The sequence below is a fragment of the Ranitomeya imitator genome, chromosome 5 (genome assembly GCF_032444005.1).
Source record: "Ranitomeya imitator isolate aRanImi1 chromosome 5, aRanImi1.pri, whole genome shotgun sequence".
Classification (NCBI taxonomy): Eukaryota; Metazoa; Chordata; class Amphibia; order Anura; family Dendrobatidae; genus Ranitomeya; species Ranitomeya imitator.
The window spans coordinates 353,770,900-353,786,569 of record NC_091286.1 but is presented as its reverse complement, the minus strand read 5'-3'; the positions used below and the strand labels follow the sequence as shown (position 1 = coordinate 353,786,569).

Below are 15,670 nucleotides of genomic sequence, written 5' to 3'. Positions count from 1 at the left end.
GATGATCTTTTTGATCATAGACCTGAAACAGGGACAAGGGGGCATCCTCTACGTTTGGAGGAAAAAAGGTTTCAGCATAATAACAGACGCGGATTCTTTACTGTAAGAGCAGTGAGACTATGGAACTCTCTGCCGTATGATGTTGTAATGAGTGGTTCATTACTTAAATTTAAGAGGGGACTGGATACATTTCTGGAAAAGTATAATGTTACAGGGTATATACACTAGATTCCTTGATAGGGCGTTGATCCAGGGAACTAGTCTGATTGCCGTATGTGGAGTCGGGAAGGAATTTTTTCCCCCAAGGTGGAGCTTACTCTTTGCCACATGGGTTTTTTTTGCCTTCCTCTGGATCAACATGTTAGGGCAAGTTAGGTTAGGCAATGGGTTGAACTAGATGGACTTAAAGTCTTCCTTCAACCTTAATAACTATGTAACTATGTAACTATGTAAGGGGTTAAAACACAGTTTAATCTGGAGGTAGCTTGTTATAGAGCAAGGGAGCTGAGCAGAATGATACATGTTTTTTGAGAAAATATTCAGGATAACGTGTTTTAATCATTAAAACCTCTTCTCTTTCTGTGATTTCCGTTTCAGTGGGAGGTCTTATCAGTGACTGGCTGGATTCTTTGTATAAGTATGCATACAGAGATAACTGTATCATATTATTGATCAATCACTGATAGGATAGCCCACTGGAACAGAAGAGCTGAGGTTGAAATAATTGGAACATAAGTTATACTGGAACATTTCTCACAAATCTATATATCAATCTATTCAGCTCTCCCTTCCCTAAAACATGCTGCCTTCAGATTGGTCAGTATTTTTATCGTGACAGGTTCTTTTTAAGGAAATATTGTTTTGGGGATTTGCACTGTTGAAGATATTTGTTAGGTGAGTAAAAGTAGGGAATGTAGGTTAGGTACCATGGGAATCGATTTGCCACAGTATTATGTTATTCTATGAAACAAGGACATATATCTGAGATATAAAAACTGCTCACTCCACTTGTAACCAAAAAGTATTGTCTCTTCTATCTGACATGGAGATCTCACAGGCCACATAAGAGTATTCCCAGAGTGTAAATTAATAATGCGCTGGGGAAGATCTAGGGACGAAAATGAGTTCCTGAATGTCTGAATTGAAGCCATCCCAACAACTATTTACTATATGAAGAGGTTACACTGTATATAGAAAGTGCTGTAGTTCTTAGGAAAAGAGAAAATTTTGTAATAACTAATTTTGTGTTGACTTATTAGTGCTTATTACAATGGTATTCCCGTACGAAATATATAGCATGTTCACAGGATTTGCTATAAATGCTTAATAGGTATGGGCAGGGTTGGACAGGGAGAACTGACTCTAGGGGCCCACCCTACAGCTATATGCAAATATCTGTAAGCTGTTATCCCTGTTATAGTAGAGCGTTGACTGTAAAACACAGGTTGCTCCTGCACATCTACTGTGTGCCACCATAACTAGGATATATCATTATGGTAGTTTGCATTTATGGGTTCTTTGATGAAAACAAGTTATCACCGATCCACGGGATAGGTGACAACTTGTTGATCAGGGCAATCCAACCATTGGAAACCACACCAATTGGAAAAATGGGGTACTTTTATCCCTAACAGTGCATGTTTATCACCATTTTAACCCCTTAGTGACGGATACACATATATACAAAAATAAATATATAGCGTACATTCACCAATAATATATAAACCTACAACATAATGCACGACTCAAATAAGTATAATAAACATAATTTTATTAGTCATAAAAACATAACACAACACATATACAAGGGAAAACAAAAACAGGTGGAAAAAAGTATGAGATGTCACATGGACTAACATAGTGTATATAGTTGCCCATAAAATCTGAAGTAGATATCAAATGTTGAAAATTAATTCATATACCTTAAATGGACACTAAAACATACAAAATGTCCATATATAAGTAGCCACAAAATAAATTATTACAAATTTTATATCACTAATAAGGCAACATGGCTCAGAATAGATATCGCCATAAGAGGCTAATGTGCAAAAATTGCCATATGTAATGAGTTTATATAAGTCAATAATGCCAAAATAATATAAAAAATTATATATAATAAGGGTCAGACTTAAAAACCCAAAGTGTCATAGTGCAAAAGAGTGCAAAAGAAGTTGTATAGCAGCACAATATGATTATTTATATCCGGTATGCTAAGGGCCAGTGAAAAAAAGAGGAGAAAAAATGCCATATATAATATCATAAGGATATAATAGGAATAAATGTACTATTGCTGGGATGCCCCAATATGTCTATAATATCCTGTATCTCACATTAATAAATAAACTTCCTAAAAAACAAAGTATGAAGCATCAAAAATTAGAGAGATAAACAATACTGTGGGATACTTAACCATGTAAGGAGTCCTGTGACAGCCTGCACCTGCCCGACGCGCGTTTCGCCTGAGCTCTGACGAGGGAAAAGCTTGTTTGTGAGAGAGGAGACTGGTTGTCTATCATTCAAAGGCTGGGGGTTTCACTGTCATCAGTAATCAAGTATTTAGTCACATGCATTTTCAGTTTGTGAGAGAAGACACTGTTGTCTTATAAATTGGACGCCAGTCATTTGACTTAAGGTACCGTCACACTAAGCGACGCTGCAGCGATACCGACAACGATCCGGATCGCTGCAGCGTCGCTGTTTGGTCGCTGGAGAGCTGTCACACAGACAGCTCTCCAGCGACCAACGATGCCGGTAACCAGGGTAAACATCGGGTTATTAAGCGCAGAGCCGCGCTTAGTAACCCGATGTTTACCCTGGTTACCATCGTTAATGTAAAAAAAACAACCACTACACACTTACCTACCGCTGTCTGTCCCTGGCGCTCTGCTTCTCTGCTCTGGCAGATTATTGTGTTCAGTGTAAAAACGCATGAACATGTTCAGTTTTTCTTTTTTCTTTCTAAAAAGGTTGATTTTTCATTTGTTGATTTATAAATATTGTTTTCAAAAAGTTAAATTTCATGTTTTAGTAATAGTAATGTAAAGCTTCTTTGTTATTTGTGTGCAGAATGCCAACAATCAAAGATAATTGTAAAAAGACTGCGTAACCTTTTTATGAAAAAAAAAAAATTATTAAGTTTAAATTTTTCATCTGTTTATGATCAACCATGTTCACATACAGTATAATAATGAAAAAAGTATTCAAATAAAACACTTAGAGTAGCTAAAAATCAAGAATTAATAGGTCGGGTCATATTGACCCGGGAACAGTACAAGTGTATAGCAAATGCGAACAGAACAGCAGGGTTAATGAATAACATTTCCCACATGTCGGCTTTATATCAGCAGTGCACCATTTATAAAATGTTCTTTTATTTTGTTTGTATTTTATGAGGTTTAAAAGTATAACAGTAATTTTTCATTTTTTTAAGGAAATTTACAAAATGTATTTTTTTAGGGACCTACCCATGTTTGAAGTGCCTTTAGGGTCCCATAAATTGGGAAACCCCCAAAAGTTGTACCATTTTAAAAACAGCACCCCAGGACGTATTGAAAACTGCAGTCAGGTAGTTTATTAACCCTTCAGGTGATTTTCAGGAATTAATGCAAAGTGGCATGACAGAAATGAAAATGTGTATTTTACCACCTAAATGCCTCTAACTTCTGAACAGGTTACAACAGCCGTCAGACTCTAAGGCTACTATTTGGTCATGAATTGCCATAGCAAACACCAGGACTACAAAATCATGATCTGAGGGCACCAATTGGGATAAAGAGGAAGCCCCCACACTCTGTTAACCATTTATATGATGTAGTCACTATTGACTGCAGCAGCTAAAGGGGTTAAAGAGATTTGGACTGTGCAAACACTGATCTGGCTGATGCAGCAAGTTGTCAGCTATAGTGTACAGACGACAGCTGCTGGATTGTCTAGTGTATGGGGATGCTATTCCATTATATCTCAGGTCAGTTAAAAGACATATTGGCTGTCATGAAAATGGAGCAGCAGATGTCTGACCGCATCTACATTAATCTTCTTTGGGACACTTCAAGAAAAAGCCAAGTACAGACACTTAGGGAATAAATGGATCGTACATGTTGCTCCATACTATTGGGGATAAAAGTTGCACATTCTGCAGATCGATGCAGTTCCCAGCAGTCAAGCCCCCACCAATTAAAAACTTATCAATGATCCTTTGGCCACGTTCACACTTTCAGTATTTGGTCAGGATTTTACATCAGTATTTGTAAGCCAAAACCAAGAGTGGAACAATTAGAACTAATGGAAGTGTAACAGAAACATGTGCACCACTTATGCATTTATTACCCATTCCTGGTTTTCCTTTGGCTTGCAAATACTGATGTAAAATCCTTACCAAATACTGAACATGTGAATGTGGCCTTAGGATAAGTGATAACTCATTTTCACTGTAGAACCCCTGTAAGTGCATTTTTGCTAATGTGTAATAGATACAGGACAGGGAGGGGTTAAACATCCAAGTATTTAAAGGGACACTGTCACCTGAATTTGGAGGGAACAATCTTCAGCCATAGAGGCGGGGTTTTTGGGTTTTTGATTCACCCTTTCCTTACCCGCTGGCTGCATGCTGGTTTCAATATTGGATTGAAGTTCATTATCTGTCCTCCGTAGTACATGCCTGCACAAGGCAATCTTGCCTTGCGCAGGCGTGTACTATGGAGGACAGAGAATGAACTTCAATCCAATATTGCAGCCAGCATGCAGCTAGCAGGTAAGGAAAGGGTGAATCAAAAACCCAGAAACCCCGCCTCCATGGCTGAAGATTGTTCCGTCCAAATTCAGGTGACAGTGTCCCTTTAATCTCTATTGGAAATCAAGAATCTTCCCCTTATTAGATTAGAGAGTACAAGTGACCTCCATATATAACATAATCCCCTTTGCCAAGATCAATAATATCACATTCAAAGGACAAATACTGCTACACTTGTGACAAGACTATATAATATAACCACACAGTGTTCAAATAATACCACATACAGGGGATAAATACCACCACACCATGAACAGACCACATATTACCACCACAAAGTGACCACAAAATGCCAAATACAAGGAACAAATACCGTCACACCATGAACAGATCACATATTACCACCAAATAGTGACCAACTAATAGCACGTACAAGGGACAAATACGTTCAAATCATGACCAGATCACATATTACCACCACATTGTAATCAAATAATACCACGTACAGTGGATAAATACCATTGCATCATGACTAGAGCACATATTATAACCACATAGTGACTGAATAATGCCACATACAAGGGATAAATACCATCGCACCATGACAAGAGCACATATTATAACCACATAGTGACCGACTAATGCCACATTCAAGGGACAAATATGGTCACACCATGACCAGATCACATATTATCACCACATAATGACTAAATGATGCCACATACAAGGTATAAATATCGTCACACCATGACCAGATCACATATTACGACCAAATAGTGACCAACATACCACATACAAGGGACAAATATGGTCACACCATGACCAGATCGCAAAGTACCACCACAATGTGACCGAATAATACCACATACAATGGATAAATATCGTTGCATCATGACTAGAGCACATATTATAACCACATAGTGACTGAATAATGCCACATACAAGGGATAAATACCATCGCACCATGACAAGAGCACATATTATCACCACATAGTGACTGAGTAATGCCACAAACAAGGGATAAATACCGTCACACCATGACGAGAGCACATATTGCCACCACATAGTAACCAAATAATATTACATATAAGGGAGAAATACCACCACACCACATATTACCACCACATAGTGACTGAATAATACCACATACAGGGGAAAATACTGCCACACCTTGACCAGACCAAACATTACCATCAAGTAGTGACCAAATAATACCACATACAAGGGACAAATACTGTAACACCATGACAAGAGCACATATTACGACCACACAGTGACCAAATAATACCACATACAAGGGATAAATAGCATTGTACCATGACCAGAGCATATATTACTACCACATAGTGACTGAATAATACCACATATGAGGGAGAAATACCGCCACACCATGACCACACCACATATTACCACCACATAGTGACCGAATAATACCACATACAGGGGAGAAATAAGTGTCACACCTTGACCAGACCACATTTTACCACCACATATTACCACCACATAGTGACTGAATAATACAATATGTAGGGTAAAATAGCAGTACATCATTAACAGATTACATATTACCACCACATAGTGACCGAATAATACCACATACAAGGGATAAATACCGTCACACCATGACCAAACATATTACCACCACATAGTGACCGAATAATACCACATATAGGGGGAAATACAGTCACACCATGAGCAGATAATAATATAATAATAATAATAATTTTTATTTATATAGCGCCAACATATTCCGCAGATCACATGCTACCACCAAATAGTGACCGAATAATACCACATGTAGGGAAGAAATATCACAACATGACCAGACCACATATTCCCATCTTGGGCCCCTATATTTAAGATTGTCCCCATCCTGGGCCCCTTCCAGTAATAATGAGCCCATCCTGAGCCCCTTTGTTTAATAATGTCTCCATCCTGGGCCCCTTCATTTAATGATGTTCCCATCCTGGGCACCTTTATTTACTAATCTCCCCATTCTGGGCCCCTTACAGTAATAATGTCCCCATCTTGGGTCCCTTTATTTAATAATGTCCCCATCCTGGGCCAATTTATTTAACCCCTTTCTGACGTTGGGCATAGTACTACGCCCACATCGGACCCCCTCTGTTTGGTGCGAGCTTTGGCGCTGAGCCCGCACCTTTCCGGGCATATGACAGTTGATCTATGCAGCTGACGTGTGCCCGCAACAGTCATGGGTGGAATTGTGATCCACCTGCGGCTGTTAACTACTTAAATGCCACTGTCAATCTCTGACAGCCGAATTTAACTCGCGCTTACCAGAATCGCGTTATAAATCCTGCCCATTGGTGACCCCATCACATAATCCCGGGTCACTGATGGCTCAGCATGACAAGCAGAGGTTTGCAGCAGACCTCTATGGTTGTCATTGCCAGATTTCTATGAGCATCGCCCCATGGTCGGCTCTCATAGCAAGTGAGCATTTCTACACACAGGTGATCTGATCAACGCCTGTGTGTAGCAGAGGTGATCCGAGTACTGCAGCTTATAGTCTCCCATGGAAACTATTGAAGTTTGCAAAAAGAAAAAAAAAGTTTTTAAAAATAAAAAAATAAAAAAGTTCAATTCACCCCCCCTTCACTCTATTCAAAATAAAAGAATAAAAAAATCAAATATACATACGGTATATTTGTTCTCACCGTGTTCAGAATCACCCGACCATTATTATAAAAAAAGAATTAAATAAAAAGGAACCTATACATGTTTGGTGTCTGTGAACTCGTAGTGACCTGGAGAATCTTAATGACAGGTCGGTTTTAGCATTTAGTGAACATGGTAGAAAACAAAAAAACATCTATAGAATTGCACTGTTTTTTTGCAATTTCCCCACATTTGGAATTTTTTACTTTTTTCCAGTACACGATGTGTTAAAACCAATGGTGTTGTTCAAAAGTACAACCTGTTCTGCAAAAAACAAGCCCTCACATGGCCATATTGGCCACTAAATAAAAACTTATGGCTCTGGAAAGAAGGGGAGCAAAAAACAGAAATTCAAAAGCTGAAATACCCCTGGTCGTTAAGGGGTTAATGTCCCTATCCTGGGCCCCTCTGCCACACTGTCCTGGGCTCCTATGTTGCCCCCATCTTGAGCCCTTATGTTCAGTTTAATGATGTCCCCTTACTGGGCTCCTTTATTTTATGTCCTCATCCTAAGCCCGTATGTCATCCTGTCTTGGGCCGCTATGTTGTCCCCATCCTGGGCCCCAATGTCAGCCCCTATGCTCACTACTCATTGCCCAATCACAGAGGGGAAAAAGATTCTTCTCACCTTCCTGTGCTTTCCTGGTGTTCTCTTGCTGCTTTAAAATTGTTGCGGTCGTTAAAATGTCCACTGGCCCATCAGAGGGCGTACGCTGACGTTGGAAGGCTGCTGGCTAATCAAAGGCTGCAGGCATCAGCGTGTGACCTATGATAGTCCAGGGCCCTCTATTGTGACTGCTATGTGACGTCGGCACGCGGCCTGTCACAGAGCAGAGCGCTCTGTCACAATTGCTGCCGGCATTCATTGTGATGTGCGTTATCGCAGCGATTCAGGTAATGAACCCTCTGTGCGCGTGCCACTGCCTGCCTCTCCAAAGGACCAGTGTGCCTAAAAACGCACATTTTTTTCCTTCCTCTCTCTCAGACCCACCGGGCATTTCACCCCTCCGGAGTATGGATTTTGATATTAAAAAGACAGTTTCAGGGCAATATACTGCAATGCTGCTGTATGTTAATTTTCTCTGGTAGGACTAAAAGAAGGATAAAAAAGGTTTTAAAAAAATGTTCAAAATTAAAAAGAAAAACAAAAATGAAAATGAAAAGAAAAACTGCTCATGTGCTGCATAAATAAATAGTAATAATAATAATCTCTTTATATAGCGCCAACATATTTTGCAGCGCTTTACAGATTTTGCACACATTATCATCACTGTCCCCGATAGGGCTCACAATCTAAATTCCCTATCAGTATGTCTTTGGAATGTGGAAGGAAACCGGAGTACCTGGAGGAAACCCACGCAAACATGGGGAAAACATACAAACTCCTTGCAGATGTTGTCCTTGGTGGGAATTGAACCCAGGACTCCAACGCTGCAGTGCTAACCACTGAGCCACCGTGCTGCTAATACATCATTTTAATCAGCGTCTCCATGACATGTCTTATCTATTAAAATATACCATTACTGTTTTTATTCTGCACTATGAATGCTGTAAAAAAATGTAAATTACTGAAATATAAAAAAGTGATCTGTATCTTAAAATTGTATCAATATAGAACTCCAATAGCACTCGCTCCAGAAAAAACAAACCCTCACATGGCTCCTTAATAAGAAAATGTTATCGCTCTAAGGATTTTGGCAACATAACCCAAAATTTGGTGTATAAACCAAAATAAAAAAAAATTCTGTTTTTATTAGAAATAATAAAATAAAACAAAAACAATATAAAGTTGATATTCCCCTTACAGTACTGAGTGGCATGATATATATTTAATGCTGTAATATTGAAACTCTACATTCCATTACAAATTTAACATCCCACAAAAATACAAAGCATTTATTTGCCAATGGTAAGATAAAAAAGTTATGGCTCTTTAAAGGTGGCAATGTAAATACAAAAGATCTGTTCGGAAGGGGATAAACAGAAACATTCTTTGTATTGTAATACAGGATATGTGTAAATATGGCTTGTCATGGCATTGGAAGCATTAAAATCATTTTTATTTTGTATATATTATCAATGTCTGATGTTTTTCTCTGAAAAGCAATTCATATGTTTATATTTTCCTTTACAAATTGCAGAAAGCATTGGTTTGACTCCTGATCTGCAGGAACATACAGTGCATCCCAAACCAACGAACCTAATACAAGATGATTCAGGATGTGATATTTCTAATGAAGATGGGGAGGACGCCTTGACAGCATCTCACAGTTCTAACAACTGTGACCAAACGTGCAGAACTCTGTCACAATCTGCATCTCCTTTCAATCCTCTTCCAATTACCAAGCGCTTTTCATCTGGTGAGGAACAGCTGTCTAGCCAGATACAGTTTCTAAATCATCTTCTTGGTCTTGGAAAACTGACAACAGCACAAAGCCTTGTAACAGATTGTACAAAGTTTGTAAATGACTGTACGGTGGTAACTGATTCAGTGTCTGGGCTATTGAATGGCTTGCTTAGCTTTTATAGATATCCCAAACAATCTGTTTTAACACTTCAGTCAGAAGCCTTTAAAACTATAGCGAACCTCCTTACTAACTGTCGCTTGCCCAATAGTACTCTTCAGATGTGCATGAAAAGTTTAGAAGACTTTGAGAAACAATTAATCCAGAGCATTTTAACAAATGACAGCATGAACCGGGTAAGTGAAAATGTTAATATCATGTGGATGGCTCGATGAGAAAACATTACCACACATATTGATTATAGAGATTTTCTGGAATTTATAAAATCACATACCTAAACATGTAAAAAAGCAAGACATTTTTAGATATTTACCTTAGATTTTATGTTATGTTTCCTGCACACTAAGACCCTTGTGCACAATGTTTGTTTATCAGATATATAGAATTATGTTCTTTCCATGTGAACATAGCAGACAGTTGTGGCCCACTACTATGATTTTCCTGACATGCTAATATCACCGAATGACACGTGACTTGGCGTGATATCAATATGATCATGCACACTTGATGAACAAGGAACAGTGGAATACCCCAGAATTACTGAGGAAAACATGTATAAATATATTTCTGAAATTTAAAGGGAACCTGTCACCCCCCAGGGCCTTTCAAAGTAAAAGAGACACCTTCAGCAGCACTAAGGCTGCATTCTGTGAAGGTGGCCCTTATGTTTATTATCCCTAGGAACGCTGAAATAATGAGTTTTATAAATTTCCCACCATACCTCTATTGAGTCAGGGACATATGTTTTCTCCCCCTGACTCAACCGCCTTGCAGCCGTCCGTCATCCCCCCTGGCCTCCGGGTGCTGCTGGCTCTCGTCACCGGCGTCTGCGCTCTAAAATCAGTTCTAAGGTGATGTAAGGATATCTCACCTGCGTGTAGCAGAGGCCCCAGATCCCGCCCTGCAGTGTGTTATGAAGTATTCACGCTGCGGGGCTGGGAATCTGGTGCCTGCGCAGTGAGGATCTCTGGAGGAAAGAAGCGGAGGGAGAGGGGATACTTTCAATAACCGTCATAAGCCTTCCAACCATAGACTCAACTTCTTTATCCATTTAATGATCAACTTTTTGGGCAGCACCAACCACAGTCTCCCTGACACTGTCCATAGAGGTGTACTGTTTTCCTTCACTGTAAATCTCCTGTTTAAGAAAGGTCTACAACTCCTTAATAGGGTTTAATTCTTGGGGGAAAGGGGCGTATTATTATTTTTTCATCTTTAAGACCTATACTGGCTAAGTAGTGGAATACTTTGATGCATGAAGATGAAGCACTTTCCTGCATGAAAAATTATGGTTTTCTGAAAAGATGCTGATGTTTTCCTGTACTACTGCTTAAAAAGTGTCTTATAAAACTGGCAGTATGTTTGGGAGTTGATTTTTTCATTATCAGCCCAAAATGGTCCAGCAAGCTATTTAATAATACCAGCCTAGAGCAGTGCCCCACCTCCACCTTGCTGGCGTCTGAGTCTAAGTGGAGGTCTGTGCCCAGTATTGAGCCAGCCATAGGCCAATCCATATGGTCTGTCAAGAGTTACTCACATAAGTACATACAACCATTGAAAAGTATGTCTTGAACTATTTCTAGTCCCATCAAAATGCAAACTGTCTATTTATTGTGACAAACTTGACAGGCTTGTGACAAACAGGCAAATATACTGCTCAGTTTATATGCACTGAGCTATTTATATAAAAGTAAATTTTTGGATCCTAGCATCGGTGCTTTCTTTTTTTATTTGATTTGATTTTCACTTTTAACTTATTCTGCAGCCAGCTACAGTATGTACCACGGTTGTAGAAGCCAAACTTTCCAAGTTAATGTAGCAATCTACCAAAATTATATATATACTAGCTAAAGAGCCCGCATTGCCCAGGCATAGTAACTAACTGTGGTTAGTTATAGCACCTCACTTCTCTCATTTCCCATCACGCCTCTCATTTTCCCCCTCACATCTCTCATTTTCCCCCTCACATCTCTCATTTTCCCCCTCACTCCTCTCATTTTCCCCCTCACATCTCTCAATTTCCCCCCACTCCTCTCATTTCCCCCTCCTCTCATTTTCCCCCCTAACACCTGTAATTTTGACCTCACACCTGTCATTTTCCCCTCAGTATATACCTGTGTATCATCTCCCCTGTATATAGTATATACCTGTATGTCATCTCCTGTATATAGTATATACCTGTATGTCATCTCCTATATACAGTATATACAGTGCTTGTATGTCATGTCCCCTGTACAGTATATAGTACACCGTGTTCCAAACTATTATACAAATGACATTTTTCTCGGATTTTTCTAAATGGTCGGTGCAAATGACAGTCAGTCTAATAAAAGTCATCACCCGTTAGAGTATACATCAAGTTTTATTGAAGAAACCTCCCAATGATAACAGTATAATCTCCAAAATGAATAAAAACTCAAAATGCACTGTTCCAAATTATTAGGCACAGTAGAATTTCTAAACATTTGATATGTTTTAAAGAAATGAAAATGCTCATTTGTGGAATTTGCAGCATTAGGAGGTCACATTCAATGAACAAAAAAGCTATTTAACTCCAAAACATCCTAACAGGCCAAGTTTCATGTTAACATAGGAACCCTTCTTTGATATCACCTTCACAATTCTTGCATCCATTGAACTTGTGAGTTTTTAGAGAGTTTATGCTTGTATTTTTTTGCAAGAATTCAGAATAGCCTCCCAGAGCTGCTGTTTTGATGTGAACTGCCTCGCACCCTCAGATCTTTTGCTTGATGATACTCCAAAGGTTCTCTATAGGGTTGAGGTCAGGGGAAGATGGTGGCCACACCGTGAGTTTATCTCCTTTTATGCCCATAGCAGCCAATGACTCAGAGGTATTCTTTGCAGCATGGGATGTGCATTGTCAAGCATGAAGATGATTTTGCTCCCAAAGGCACGTTTCTGCTTTTTAGACCATGGAAGAATGTTGTCAGTCAGAAACTCTATTTACTTTTGCAGAGGTCATTTTCACAACTTCAGGATCCTTAAAAGGCCCTACCAGCTGTTTTCCCATGATTCCGGCCCAAAACATGACTCCTCCACCTCCTTGCTGACGTCGCAGGCTTGTTGGGACATGGTGGCCATCCACCAGCTATCCACTACTCCATCCATCTGGACCATCCAGGATTGCTCGACACTCATCAGTAAACTAGACAGTTTGAAAATTAGTCTTCAAGTATGTCCGGGCCCACTGCAACAGTTTCTGCTTGTGAATACTGTTTAGGGGTGGCCGAATAGTAGGTTTATGAACCACACCAAGCCTTTGAAGGATCCTACCCCTTGAGGTTCGAGGGACTCCAGAGGTACCAGCAGCTTCAAATATCTGTTTGCTGGTTTGTAATGGCTTTTTAGCAGCTGCTCTCTTAATCTGATGAACTTGCCAGACAGAAACCTTCCTCTTTCTGCCTTTATCAGCATGAACACATCTGTGCTCAGAATCAGCCACAAATCTCTTAATGGTATGATGATCACGCTAAAGTTTTCTTGAAATATCTATTATTTTCATCCCTTGACCAAGGCATTGGACTAGTTGATGCTTTTCGGCAGCAGAGAGATCCTTTTTCTTTCCTATGTTACTTGAAAACTGTGGCCTGCTTAACAATGTGGAACATCAATTTTAAGTCGTTTTCCTTTAATTAGAATCACCTGGAAAACTAATTATCACATGTGTTTAAGATTGATTTCAGTGATCCATTGAGCCCTGAGACACAATACCATCCATGAGTTTATCTGAAAAACTAAATAATTAAATCTTTATGACACTTAAATCCAATTTGCATAATAATTTGGAACACGGTTTATATACCTGTATGTCATCTCCTCCTGTTTATAGTATATACATATATGTCATCTCGCCTGTATATAGTATATACCTGTAAGTCATCTCCTTTATATAGTATGTACCTTTATGTCATCTGCTCCTGTATATAGTTTATACCTGTATGTCATCTCCTCCTGTATATAGTATGTACCTGTGTGTCATCTCCTCCTGTATATAGTATATACCTGTGTGTCATCTCTTCTTGTTTATAGTATATACCTGTGTGTCATCTCCTCCTGTATATAGTATACTAGATGGGGGCCTGATTCTAATGCATCGGGTATTCTAGAATATGTATGTAGCTTATTTATGAATATTTCAGAAAACAATGTATACAAAAGATTCGGCAGGTCGGTCGCGACCAATTAGCAAGGCGTGGTTCAAATCCCTGGCCAATTCGCTGCCGGACTGCGTCTGTCGCTGAATGTTCGCTGCCGGCCAGGTGCGACCAATCAGTGAAGCCAGGGCCGGCTCCAGGTTTTTGAGGGCCCAAGGAGAAAGTCTCACAGCCCACGTAGCATATAACACAGCCCACGTAGTATATAGAATAGCCATGTAGTATATAGCATAGCTACGTAGTATATAAAACAGCCACGTAGTATATAGCACAGCCACGTAGTATATAGCACAGCCATGTAGTATATTGCACAGCCACGTAGTATATTGCACAGCCACGTAGTATATAGCACAGTCACATAGTATATAGCACATCCCACATATTTTATTGAAGAGCCACGTAGTATATAGCACAGCCATGTAGTATATTGCACAGCCACATAGTATATTGCACAGCCACGTAGTATACAGCACAAGCCACGCAGTGTATAACACAGCCCGCACAGTATATACACAGCCCGCGCAGTATATAACACAGCCAACGTATTATATAGCACAGCCCATGTACTATATAGCACAGCCCATGCAGTATATAACACAGCCCACGTAGTATATAACACAGCCACATAGTATATAGCATAGCCACGTAGTATATTACACAGTCACATAGTATATAGCACAGCCCACGTAGTATATAGCACAGCGACGCAGTATATAACACAGCCCACGCAGTATATAACACGGCCCACGCAGTATATAACAAGCTCACGTAGTATATAATACAGTATAAAGCAATGTGGGCACCATATCCATGTTAAAAAAATATTTAAAATAAAAAATAGTTATATACTCACCTTCCGGCTGCCCCCGGATCCAGCCCAGGCCTTTAACGATGCTCCTCGCGACGCTCCGTTCCCAGTAATGCCTTGCGGCAATAACCCGTGATGATGATGTAGCGGTCTCGCGAGACCGCTACGTCATCTGGGGTCATTGCCGCAATGCATTCTTGGGACCGGAGCGTCACGAAGAACGGGAAAGGCTGCCGTGGATGCTGGAAGGTGAGAAGATAATGATTTTTTTAAAATTATTTTTAACATTATACGTTTTTACTATTGATGTGGCATAGGCAGCATCAATAGTAAAACGTTGGTCACACTTTCAGGGTTAATGGCAGCGTTAACGGACCGCGTTATGCCGTGGTGTAATGCCGTCCGTTTAACGGACTGCTAAAACTCTGTGAGTGCTTACTGGAGGGGAGTATGGAGGGAGGGGAGTATGAAGGGGCACTGATTGGGAGTGGGGAGGGACCAGTTTGCGGCCGGACTGGGTCTGTCACTGATGGGTCGCGCCCAGCTGGCCGCGACCAATCAGCGACGCGGGATTTCCGTGACAAACAGACGGAAGTGGACCTTAGACGATTATACAATATTATACGACCTTAGACGATTATATATATATAGATACTTGTGTGTGTCATCTTCTCCTGTATATAGTATATACCTGTGTGTCATCTCCTCCTGTAAACAGTATATACAGTACAAACCAAAAGTTTGGACACAC

General features: G+C 39.9%; 1 protein-coding gene and 1 long non-coding RNA gene across 3 annotated transcripts in view; one reads left to right on the top strand and one right to left on the bottom strand.

Moving 5' to 3' along the window:
• The window catches only part of LOC138637664 (uncharacterized), a 176,037-nt gene extending 165,247 nt beyond the window's left edge, over window positions 1-10,790 (bottom strand). The window contains exon 1 of the long non-coding RNA XR_011312419.1: window positions 10,658-10,790. This is a non-coding gene — a long non-coding RNA (uncharacterized lncRNA). The remainder of the gene's footprint in view (window positions 1-10,657) is intronic.
• The window catches only part of MEI4 (meiotic double-stranded break formation protein 4), a 410,518-nt gene that overhangs the window by 63,611 nt on the left and 331,237 nt on the right, over window positions 1-15,670 (top strand). For both annotated transcript variants that reach the window (XM_069726499.1, XM_069726498.1), the window contains one exon: window positions 9,553-10,112. In XM_069726499.1, coding sequence (XP_069582600.1) covers window positions 9,553-10,112 — 560 coding nt within the window. The remainder of the gene's footprint in view (window positions 1-9,552; window positions 10,113-15,670) is intronic.